The 12,646-nt window shown below is 35.9% G+C and overlaps 1 protein-coding gene across 2 annotated transcripts; it reads right to left on the bottom strand.

The window, feature by feature from the left end:
• Positions 1–714: 714 nt before the first annotated feature.
• On the bottom strand, positions 715–5,701 carry LOC135640314 (uncharacterized). Of its 2 annotated transcripts, none has more exons than XM_065154626.1 (6): positions 5,250–5,701; positions 4,998–5,130; positions 4,170–4,314; positions 3,600–3,636; positions 2,103–2,394; positions 715–1,939 (listed from the first exon to the last, which is right to left on the bottom strand). In XM_065154626.1, the coding sequence occupies exons 1-6, from the start codon at positions 5,430–5,432 to the stop codon at positions 1,914–1,916; spliced, it is 816 nt and encodes a 271-aa protein (XP_065010698.1). In that variant the 5' UTR covers positions 5,433–5,701; the 3' UTR covers positions 715–1,913. The 2 variants fall into 2 exon arrangements, with proteins under 2 accessions (XP_065010698.1, XP_065010697.1); XM_065154625.1 differs by having other exon boundaries at positions 715–1,919; positions 5,250–5,697.
• Between the last annotated feature and the right edge of the window lie 6,945 nt (positions 5,702–12,646).

The raw sequence follows: 12,646 nt of genomic DNA, 5'->3' as shown, positions 1-12,646 counted from the left end.
TTCTCATCTCTCTTTCCAGAATTTAAGATTACTAATAAATCTTACCCAATGCACATTGATTTGGTTACTTGAACGCAAAAAAAAAAGGCCCATTGAATATAAAAACTCAAATCTAGAAAGAGGTTAAATGATTTGCAGATTAAGAACAGGATAAAAATTATTCTTCCCCACAGGTAAGCCAATTGAATGCCCGGATTGGTGATTGGAGACCTCAGTAGTCAATAGCTGTGGTCAACTGCAAATAGGGTTAGTCAACGACCTCATAAAAATCATGCAAAGGCTAAGGCTTACTCAACCACCTCATGTAATTCATGCAAAAATATGTATGATGATAATGGGCACTTTCATATCAGGATTCTGAGGAAATAATACCCTAATCCAAGCAACGATCGTGGTTTGCATGACATCGCCGATGGATATAATTATAGCAGAATAATTATATACTGCTATAATTTTTACTTTTGGATTAATGTAAAAGTTATTTGATTTTTCACAAAAGATGTCTACTGCTATGCACAATATCAACCATTTTCGATCTTTTAATCAATGGGAAAAAAAGGAGCAAAATTTTCCACCTGCATTTACTCAAAATCTAGGATAAACTTATCATGAAAATTCCGACATGCAAGTAGACAAGATCGCCATTTCATGGAGCTCGATCATAAATTTAATAAAGCTTCAGGGGAAAAAGACGATGCAGAATACACAAGTAAATGAGACAATGCTGAAGTAGATAGTCATTACAAGATCCAGTTCTCAGTACATAGCAAATAGAAATAGTAGAAATATAAGTATCTGAGTCTCTCTGAACATAAACAGCATGAGAGAAACAGCAGCATATTGTGATAACATATTCTCTCCACATTCAAACTGCATGAACGAGAGAGAGAGAGAGAGAGAGAATGAGGAGTTTCTTGGACCTAACCATGGTGTTGAAGTAGTACTGAATGAGAGAGGAGGCCATGAGACCAAAAATATATCTCCAGGGCCAATAGGGCGGGAAACCTTAAAATTTCCTATGGGTGATCAGAGAACTCCACCACCGTATGTGGAGTTCATCTTGTAAGATAGGTAGAGGAGGAGGAGGAGCTAGATGCCAAAAACAAACACTAGCTCTCCTCTACACCTGCTTGGCTTGGGGCTAAAACTCCCCCCATGGAGCCTAGCCACAAATGTACACACAACAACTAGTTAACATAAAGGAGGTTAGTAAAGTCATCTTACCTTTCCCTAGGTAAGGTGAATGCTTGGTAACAGTGAACTGTTACATAATGTTCAACTGGTAAAGTTGACATGGAGGTTTGGTCATACACTGTCTTCTTCAGAGTCGATGAAACTCACAGAAGACTGGAAGTAAAACATAGATCAGGGCATGCCTCACCCTGGTACTCAAGACCAAATGCACCTCTCGGGCTGACAACTGAAGAGGAGGAAGACGAGACCAATGAGTTAGACGCTTGGGTTTGCATTAGCTCAAAGCCCTCCAGGGGCAGTTGTGTTAGATGTGTCTGGCTCCCGAGGAGTCAGGCATTGTTATCCTTGTACTTGCACTCCACCTGTTGGTGAATGCAGATGCTTTAAGCCCACCCTAGGGCTAAAGCAAGAAAACCTGCCGATTGATCACTACATGGATGTGGAGCACCCCTCCAACCTTGAGCTTGACTGACACTGTTAGTCCCCCAGGGACTGAACTCGGCCTACAAAGACCTTCGGATGGGAACTTTGGCTTGTGTTAGAGATGATGGACAGACCTACAGAAAGACACATGCAAGAAGAGAACTGAGGATGTGTGAAGAAGAACCATGGTTAGGCCAAGGGTTGCTCTGGCGCTGTAGTCGCAGTGAAGTGGGAAGGAATGAGTCTGTAGTGGTGAGCAGTCGGACTTGGCAGGCTTGGAGCTGTGAGAGCCATGGTCATGCCTGTTTCAGATTAAAAGGCACTGTTAAAGATATTAGTAGCCCAAATTACAGATATATATAATTGCCTCAACAAATTAACGAGATTAGATGCGATAGATTCATGTTCATAAGTATCTTAACTTGTTATGATGTTAAGATAGGAATAGGTAAATGGTAGATATAGCAAATTAGCTGTTGACAGACCTGCTTGTGCTGTGGGGCTCGGTGCGAGGGAGGTGGCCACTCCATAGAGTTGGGCTCCAAAGCCGTTCATCCCCGCCGCCGTCGTGGTGGCAGCAGAGTATTGGAACATCTGAGGGTACTGCATGCCATATCCTTGGCCCTGGGCGTACGCGCCGGCGGTGGAGGTGGCGCCACCACCCTGCCCAAACTGGAAGTATGGGTAGTAGCCAGTAGCTGCGGCCACCATCCCAGTTGTTGCCCCACCATAGAGTGGATATTGAGCAGACGCTCCACCATACATGTTGTAGTAGCTCTAAAAGCAAGTGACTACTGAGTCAACTCCATAGAGCAAAATGATTCATGCATAAAATGCAACTGCAATCAAACCACCGTTATCTTAACAGGAGGAGCATTGCGAACTCAAGATGGTCCAAGGCGTAGGACAATCCCACAAGAGGACACAGCTACAAGGATTCCTTTTAACGAAGTTCTAGTGCTTGGGGACCAGATGGCAAGACTGTGAGCACATGGGTGTAATGAAGAACTTCCTTGAATGAATGCTGAACTTAGTGAAGGACAAGGGAAGACAAGTGGGACATTATTGTTTGGTGGTCTCCCTGCAGACACCACAAGTCCAACTTGTTCATGTCAGACCAATTGTCCAGAAAAAACTGCCCTTGGCCTTTTCTTTTTTGGAAAGAAGTCCCTCCATCAACAAGTCTTAATCCCTTGTTCCATGCATCATCTTGGGTTCAGTATATAATTTTCAGAACTTGCACTCTTTAAAGATAGTGTTTCAGATTCTATAAGCCATGTCAAAAACAAGTTCTGTATGATCATAGCCAGGGAGAAGAACAATATCTGGATTGGCATATGTGATAGGAAGTCATGCTCCTAGTAGTGATTATTGAGACTGTGCTGCAATAAATTACAAGTCATATGCTGATAGATTTAATTTCTGAAACTACTACTGTAACACAATGAATTAGCAGGCCTGAGAGGAGAATCTACTGCCAGTGACTAGTACTACTGCACGCAAGTGATCACACTATGCAGCAGCGAGGGAAGAACACACGAACTATGGTCAGCAAACATTTATCTTATGGTCCTAAATGGTTGCAGAAAAGTTGTCAGCAATTAACTCTCTGATCGTTCTCCCTTTTATAGCGAAAACGATGTAGTGCTTAGAATGATTGGATGCGTTTGAAGAACAATTTTCTGATGATATCATTATATATGTACACAGTCATACTACATCTCCTAAATGATAGCACATGTAAATTAGGAAAAAGTAAATAATGTTTGATTAATCATGATAGCATGCCTCTGGAAGCTGACTTTGGTTTCATATCAGAAGACAAACATGAACACAACACTGATAAAATGTTTTAACAAGTTCAAAAACTCTCTCTCTCTCTCTCTCTCTCTCTCTCTCTCTCTCTCTCTCTATTTATCTATCGGTCTATTTATTTATCTTTTTCGTCAAAACAATGCATGAGAAGAAAAAGTGGGACATACCGTGGGGTAATTGTAATCGGCAGAGTATGGTGAGAACCTGAAAACAAAGTGAGAAGTCAGATATGTATACATGTCAGTTTCATTCATGAAGAGAAAAGAAGAACACCCGAGGTCAGACGGCACGAGCATGTGCGCGTGGAGAAAGAGAGAGAACTCATCATATGGTACATCAATGCATCTACATGGATTCTTAGCTACTCGAACATGAGATGTAAGAAAGAACATCGAGTACATGTAGGCAATAACTTATTGATCTGCATTGTCAAACACCTAAACAGGAAAGAGAGGGAGGGCGAGGTAAAGAGATAAAAGCAACAAAAGACTTTTGGATTAAATGAGTATGTCAGCTTCGTTACTCCATGTATATGAATGAAGGCGAACATTGTTCGGTGTACATGTTGTTTAGAGAGAGAGAGAGAGAGAGAGAGAGAGAGAGAGAGAGAGAGGAAGTGCAGCATGCATGGCAGCATGATGATGATGATGTTTGATGGGTCTGCTTTTACGGGCATGTGCACATGCACGTGGTAGCATCTGACTCTTACTAAGTGTGTCTCCTTCTTTACAGCTTACCCGTAGACATAATAAGGAAGGCCTTGTTGGATGGCATAATGAGCTGGGAAGGTGGCAGCAGGCGAAGGAAAAGCTGTTCCCATCCCACCTTGAATCCCTCCAGCTGCCTGAAAAGATTTCATAGCCCTAAAGTTCCTGCTCCCTCCTGCGAGTTAATTAAACCACACAACCACAGTGTATCACCATCATCAACTCCAGTCAAACTGTATCGATTGAACTCTAGCTGTCAACCTCAGTTACTGTCTCCTTCCGTAAAATGGAATCCAAGGTGAAAAGAATGCACCACATCATGCATGGTAACATGCCCAAGTATGATGACATTATTATTATTATTATTATTGTTAATGAGTTTGCCTTTACTGTGTTAAATGACCAGGTTTAGTGTTGTTCTAAGAGCACATTTTTGTGTTTCTGCTTTTTCTTCTTTTCTGATGCTACACTGTAAGTTTTAACCACACCTTTTAAATAAGAAGAACAACACAAGGAAGCAGTCATATTGATCATACCTGATCAAACAACAGTCTACATGTCTTGTGGTAGCATGCCAGTGGTAGAATAAATTGTTGCAGACTTGAATCAAAACAGTGATATTTGAGCTTATGAAAAGATCAAATAGAGGAAAAAAAACAAAACAAGAGGAGGAACTAACGAGGCAACGATCTTAAGAGGTTATCCTACTTCTTAACGCTTCTATCATGACTCCGTTCCTGGCCTGACTGATGAAGGTATCTAGTATGTGAAATTTGTGCTTGACATCACACAGAAACACACACTTAAAGCACCAAAGAGAAAGGAAAAGAATAAGCACAACAGTGAAGCTTTATGTACCATGAAGAGGAGTTGTCGGTCTAGATCTTTGAACCCCCAAGGAAGCAAGGTTGCAATTAGCTCTCCTTCCATCGATCACCGGCGAGGGATCCAAGCAAGCTCTCATCGCAGCCTCCGGCTCTCGAAATGTCACCTTAAATTCATGAAGAACACTGATCTATGAGTCCTGAGATCCTAATTCTGTGGCATGGTTAAGGATCGCACCTCAAGAACCAGGTGCAAGAAATCAAAGGAGAAGGAACAAGGACTCACAAAACCATAGCCTTTGGACCTTCCTGTGTTCTTGTCATTGATGACCACAGCCTCCAGGATGTCTCCAAACTGCTCGAAGTACTTCCTCATGGTGTCTCTCTGGGTCTCCCAAGCAAGCCCTCCCACAAAGACCTTGGTGTAGGTGGTGTCTCCAAACTGGCCTGCCACATTAGGTGGAGACATCTTCCCCCCTCTCCCCAGATCCTTCTCCTCTCCTCCTCCTCTCCTCCTTCTCCTCTCACCCCCTCCTCCAAGGAGGCCTAACCTGCAAGTGGTCTAGATGTTATGAGCAAGAACAGCCCACCAAATCTAGTTAGGACAGTTTGGAGATGTGCTTGGTTGGTTAGGGCTAGGGAATTGAGAAGGGGGGTCGGAAAGAGAGAGAGAGAGAGACAGGAGAGAGAGAGAGAGAGTGTGTGTGTGTGTGTGTGTGTGAGGGGGAGGGGGAGGGAAGAAAAAGTTAAAGGCAAGAAAGGGAAATACTCCAAGGAGTAGGACCTATTGCATTATATAGTCTTCTTAAAACAGTGCCCTGTGCGTCATCCTCTTGGTGAGGAAATATGATACAGCAAGGCAGTGTTTGTGGCTGAATTGATCGGTCTACCCCTGAGCATTGAATGGATTTACCGTGTTGTTGCTGTTGTACCACGTATGGAAGCTGGGAAAGGCAATTAGAACGGAACGGGGAGAGTTGGAACAGGAATGTGGAAACAGTTGGTAGTTGGTCAAGCAGAATCTTGTGCAAAATGCAGATCTGGACAAACATTATCTTTGTGCCTTTCTGTTAGATCTGATGATGGATTTCTTTTCCCTTTTTGTCTCCCTCTCTCTCTCCCTCTCTCTCAGATATATATATATATATATATACTTTTAATTTGTTACTCTAAGCTTAAGTTAACAATATATTGTTTCTAAACTCTAAAGCTTATGTATAAGATCTTCTTAATCGGCTAATTGTTAGAGTAGTTATATTAGAATTCTAATTAAAATTAATATATTAAAAATATTTATGGTGATGAGATTATTATGCATTATTTATATCTTAATTATTAATATTTCAATGTAAATTAGCTACTGCTAACTATATAGTTGGTGATTATTAAACTGAATTTTATGAATAAATGTTAAAATAAGAGATAAATATGGGAAAATATGTGCTATTTCTAGATTTTGCAAGAATACATAGTTTAAAAGAATCCAAAAAGTCAAAAAGTTGAAAATTAATGACAAAATCCACTTTTTTATTGCTAAGCAATAGATACTTGTATGTTTATTTATTTATACTGATTTGTGCTTTGAATATAAAGATCAATTCTTCTGTTTGATTTTTGTTTCCAAATTTGAATAATATTCCTGTGAAGTTTCGATATTCTAATAAAGATGAAAAATGAGGCCAATAATTATCTTAGACTTCATCATGGTTTAATTTAATTATCATCTGTATATAAATTCTGAAGAAAAAAATTCTTATAAGAAATTCTCGAGAACATTCAAAGTATTTATTTTACATTATACTACAAAATCTACAAATATATAAGGTAAAAAAGTATTTATAGAGTAATAAACTCTTTATTTACATGATTTTTTATTTCTTTGAGATCTTTTCAAACATGAACTGCAAATGAACTTACCAACCTCAAACATAATTAACCATGTGACCACCTATCTAGCTAATAGCCTCCCTAAAAATTGAGGATTCCATGCATGAAGAGAGAAATAGATTGATCTAAATTAAGGAGAATCCAAGCAATCTTATGGCCTACACAAAGTTGTAGGGTCAACCCCCCCTAGCAAATTACATGACAGAAATCTTGGAGCGGGACCCTACTCAAAGTTTGCATTTGAAGTCATGCCTTTATCCATTCTTATAACGCCAAAGCTCGATAGCTGTGGTCACCCCCTTGCGTATCAATAAAGGAAAACCATACTTCGATGGATCGAATCATGTTGGGAAAAAAAGATCTTTAAGGAAGAAATTTGATTTGTGAGATCCACAACGTATAGGTAGGATGCTGCTTATCAACATCATATCTAATGGTTTGTAAGGGTGACTCGATCAACTTAAATAGTAAATTTTCTTTCATATTATAAGAATCTTATTGAACCGGTTCAACATGATTCAAGAGTATAGTCACGTGCATAAAAAGTTAAATTTTTAAGCATAAATTGGAAGAGTGAATGATCGTCAAATACTTACAAAAGTCATATTGGGTTATTTCAAGTTAGTTTCAAACAATTTAAGATATTAAAATGTGTATATCTCTAGCTCTAAATTCTACGTAACATTTCAAACCTCCAAGTTCCTATTATAAGGAGAAGTTTAACTATAAATCCGTTTGATTAATGATTTCAAGAATAAACCATTATCAAATAGTTTAGGAGGTTATAGGAATATGAGCTCAAATAGCTTAGGCTTCGACGTAGATAGTGATATTGATACCAACTCGAATACTGACATGGACACCAATATGTCGAGTCATGTCGATATGACATATATGTTGCTACACTAAATTATGAGAATTGTTTAAAATTTTAAATACTTAAAATATCAAAATATATCCAATAAGGTTTCAAACCCTAATCTTTTGGTAAGAAATTCTAGTATACCACTACTACACCAATGCTTTAGGTATAAATATGTAAAATATATAACTTTCATGCATTATCTTAATATAATCTTCTTTTCTCTTTCTCTACCCTACTTGACTTTTTTTTTCTTTTTTGTTTAATGTTGATTAGAGTTTTTTATGTTTGTGATAATAATAATTAACTAACAAATGTTAACTATAATGACATATCTATAAATTTTTAAGAATTATGTGGTACATATATATTAAACCTACATCTAGATAGCTAAATATATAAATAATTAATTTGAAAGGATAAATATAATATAATTTTATCTTAAAAATTTATGAAATATTCTTGAGGATACAAATACATATAATAGTTGAGAAAGCTGAATAGTTCAACTTATTGATGGGTTTGGTGGGAACATTAATAGATTTTAATGAAAAATTTTGTAGACCAATTAATTTAACCTGTTGATTCAAATAATTAATTGAATCGGTTTAGTTGAGATATCTATATGAATACAACCGAGTTTTATATTGACATTTAGTTAATGTGAGCCTTGGCAGCCCTACCGACTATTACCCTATATCTATGGAGAAATATGAGCTTGTATGCTCGGGCCCACATAGTCGAATGAACTAATACATCACTCTTCATGGTTCGCAAGGTGGTTATTTTAAGTGAGAATTCGAAATGGTTAAAGTGCAACCCTTTGTAGTTAGTTGATAGATCCATGTGGGTGTTGGTAGAATATATTTTTTAAAATATTATGATCCTTCATCAATTTAGATTATTTAATATGTATAGGGTTTAGATCCAAATTGGATTTAATTCTGAAGCTGATCACATGTTTGGTATTAGGAAGTGAAGTAATTTAAAGATATTTCTACAAAGCTATGATTAGGGCATGCTTGATAAATATCTCCTATGATACTTAGGTCAATAAGGATTCTGAGATATCAAGAATAGTCAAAGAGTATTCTCTCAGTCTTAGTTAAGGATACACTTAGGGGATCTTTTATAATGAGCAAGAGTATCATTGAATTGAAGTAAGAGTTAGATCATGGGGTAGTTATGCGAAACCATGGGCTAGAACTATGCAGTGAAGATGTGTACTAAATTATTAGGCATTGTAGTTATGGTGTAGTATTCATACTGATACAGGAGACTACTAACTAATGTTGAAAGTTGAGTAGGCTTCATGTTTGGACCAAGTCGATAACATTATAAAATAATTTATTTAGTTAATGTGTCGAGCTAACGAGATGCACAATGAGATATGATATATTGTTAGATTAGAAACATGTGTGAACTCTTATCTCTTACCCCATCATATTTTGATGTGAAAGGGATTGTGACATCATAATCAAGAGATACTTTATGACTTCGATTCGATCGTATCATGATCAAAAGATGCTTGGTCGGGTTTAATTGCATCGTGATTGGCATCATCATTGAGCAATATTTTATGACCAATTTTGAATGCATCATGATTAGGTGATGCTTCATAGATGTGTTCAACCACATCGTTGCCGAGCTCTACTTCATGGTAGGATTCAACTACAATGTAATAAGGAAATGATTCATAGTCAAGGTCGATTGTGTCGTCATCAAGTGATACTTCATAGTTAGACTCAATCATATCATAATTAGAATATGCTTTATGGTCAAGTTTTGTCACATTGTTGTCGAGCAATAGTTGGTGTGATCTATTACTATCACTTTAATTTTTACAAGTGTTCTACCTTGATTATAGCACATGATTTAATTTGATTTAGCTTCTAAATATTCATGATTATTGCTTGATGATTTATTTCTAATAGCCAATCAAATAGTTTCACTTCAAGATTTAGCCAAGTCGTTAGGGATTTGAGGAGATAGCAATCTTGGGGCTTAATCTTCCATGTCTAACGAACAACTATTACATTATCCTTTCAATTGAATTGTAAGATAATCAAACTAGTTTTAGAACTTGGTTAATCTGCCCTTGTATAAAGGGGCAATTGGCCTTCATTTTTCTCATGTCTTTTATGAACTTTGAGTTTAAATATTTTAAATGTTTGAACTTTAGAATGCTCAATGAATTCTTGAACTCCATTTTGAAGATGTGAGATATCTTCTTTTTTACTCTTTTCCATCTTTCTTTGGTTCGGACTTATCATTAATACTCTCCTCTCTTTCATTTCTTACTAGCCCCACTTCCCCCCCTAGGTCAAAGTTATCATGGCAAGAGAGGTCATCTCCAACACTTCTATGTCACTAATAATTACCCTCCTCTCATTCATCTTTTAAAGTTAGATAATATTGTTCTACATCCCTCAAGGCATGGGTGACATAGTAAATCAATCTTTGAAACTTACTCTTCCCGAATAAGGTCATATCTTAATTTTGAACCTTATCCTCAAAGGATTTAAGTACATTCGGAGTTTATTAACGACGGTAAATGTTTCTTTAAAGTTGGCCTAATGATTGTTAGCCTTGTAGCATTTAACTAAAAAATCTTCCACGTAAGTCTCCATGTTGCATCTTCTTTGACCTTTAAATATTTTATTAACCATCCTCTAGTATGTGACACCTATATTTTTTATTTTGAATGACATGACTTTATAACAATATTTTTCTGAATTCATAATAATCATTTTAATTCAATTATAACTTAAAAATGCACCCACAAAGGTTAACAACTCTTGCTCTAAAGTTGCATTAACCAATTTATCAATTCATAGAAGAATAAAATTGACCTTAGGACATGCTTTATTGAGTTCATATAGTCAATAAACATCTTTCACTTTCCATTATTTTTCTTGGTAAGTATAATGTTTATAAAATTAATTCAGATATAGAACTCGTAAATAATGTTAGCATTAAAAAAACTTATCTCTTTCCTACTATTATTGATTGGTCATGGGGGGCAAACATCCTTCACTTTTGTTGAACTAGGTAATAATTAATCACAACAAAATACACATTTGCCGATGGCTCTTAGGTATATATCTTTATGATTTTTAACCTAAAAAACTATGGTAATAGAAAAGTTGACATATTACTATAATTTGTAACTATAGTAATAGCATGTTTTAAACTATGATTAAAATTATAATAATAAACATTTCAACCAATGCTTAATAATCACATTAGTAGATATTTATCCTGTGGTTAAAAATAACTATTAATATATATGATTATGGTTTGCAATCATAGTAATCGAGTGTGTAAACTACTAAAAGGTTAAAACTATAGTAATAGACATTTTAACCTATGGTTAATAACAACATTAATAGATATTTTTTCATTATTTTTCTTCGTAAGTATAATGTTTATAAAATTAATTCAAATATTAGACCTCGTAAATAATGTCAGCATTAAAAAACTTATCTCTTTCCTACTATTATTGATTGGTCATGGGGTGCAAACATCCTTCACTTTTGTTGAACTAGGTAATAATTAATCATAACAAAATATATATTTACCTATAGCTCTTAGGTATATATCTTTATGATTTTTAACCTAAAAAACTATGGTAATAGAAAAGTTGACATATTACTATAATTTGTAACTACAGTAATAGCATGTTTTAAACTACAATTAAAATTATAATAATAAACATTTCAACCAATACTTAATAATCACATTAGTAGATATTTATCCTGTAGTTAAAAATGACTATTAATATATATGATTGTGGTTTGCAATCATAGTAATAGAGTGTAAACTACTAAAAGGTTAAAACTATAGTAATAGACATTTTAACCTATGATTAATAAAAACATTAATAGATATTTTTCATCTAATTAATAACTATAGTAGTAGACTATTGAGTTGGTATTACACCATAGTTCAATCAATTCCATGCATGTCACCATGAGACCAAGCAAAGACTTTTAAATTAAGAGTCATGTAATTAATAAGTTCACTCTTGCAATCCTTAGATAAAGAACCTTAACTTTTAGGCTTGTTTTGGTTGAGTCGAATCTAAGAACAATTTAATTGGAGATTTTTTGACCTCGAGATGAGATAATCATTAAGAAAAACCTACCTAAGATTAAGCTACTATATTGTTAGTGTTATCTTATTTATGAGAGACATTGAAATTAGATAACACTACTGCGACTCCAATGGATTGCTTTGGAACTTATTAACCCCTTCGCGGTTGGAAACTTCAGCATTATGTAGCAAGTTGTTACTACCACATGGAGTTAGTTGACGTTGAGTTGCTCGATAATTGTAGTGTAAGTGAAAACTATGTTGACTACTAGGACCTTTGCCTTGACAATCTTAAAATGAGTACTAACCTGAAGGTCACATAAATATATATCATTCTAAGGGGCATAACTAAATCGCCAATGAGACCTATGAGAGTGGAGGATATAGGTTGTAGATCCTTAGGGGTTAAGTCAATAGTTTTGTAAGATGTTAAAGTAGATGATGTTGATAGAACTCTTAGTATCAATAAGGACCCCTTTGACTCGGGCATTTAGGATAATGACTAAGACTACTAATGTATCATCATAGTCAAGGTCTAAATACTTGGTTGTCTCTTCTTTGAAATCTCAGGATCCTTATGCATATAATATTTTTTGATTAGTATATTTTTAGCATAAGATTTATAGATTGTATTACATATTGCTCAATAAGGCCCTAAAGGTGGGGATTCATCTTGGAATTGATGGAGGTAGCAGTTGACGTGTACCCATTTGATTAACTTTTCAGTTTATTATTTTATGTTGAAGTAGTCATCAGTGTCATAGTCATATTCTATATGGAACTATTAGTATTTAGTTTTGTTCCTCCTCGGGTGAAAATCTCTTAGGCTATGAGCGTCC

Source organism: Musa acuminata, chromosome BXJ3-6 (genome assembly GCF_036884655.1).
Source record: "Musa acuminata AAA Group cultivar baxijiao chromosome BXJ3-6, Cavendish_Baxijiao_AAA, whole genome shotgun sequence".
NCBI classification, from domain to species: Eukaryota; Viridiplantae; Streptophyta; class Magnoliopsida; order Zingiberales; family Musaceae; genus Musa; species Musa acuminata.
The sequence above is the reverse complement of the archived record's forward strand: the minus strand, read 5'-3'. Positions and strand labels throughout refer to the sequence as shown.

Coding starts and splice junctions, on each gene's coding strand:
- LOC135640314 (XM_065154625.1), bottom strand. CDS start 5,432: ATGTCTCCACCTAATGTGGCAGGCCAGTTTGGAGACACCACCTACACC. Junction 2,395..3,599: donor CCGATTACAATTACCCCACG/GTATGTCCCACT, acceptor ACTTGCTTTTAG/AGCTACTACAACATGTATGG. Junction 1,920..2,102: donor GAGCCCCACAGCACAAGCAG/GTCTGTCAACAG, acceptor AATCTGAAACAG/GCATGACCATGGCTCTCACA.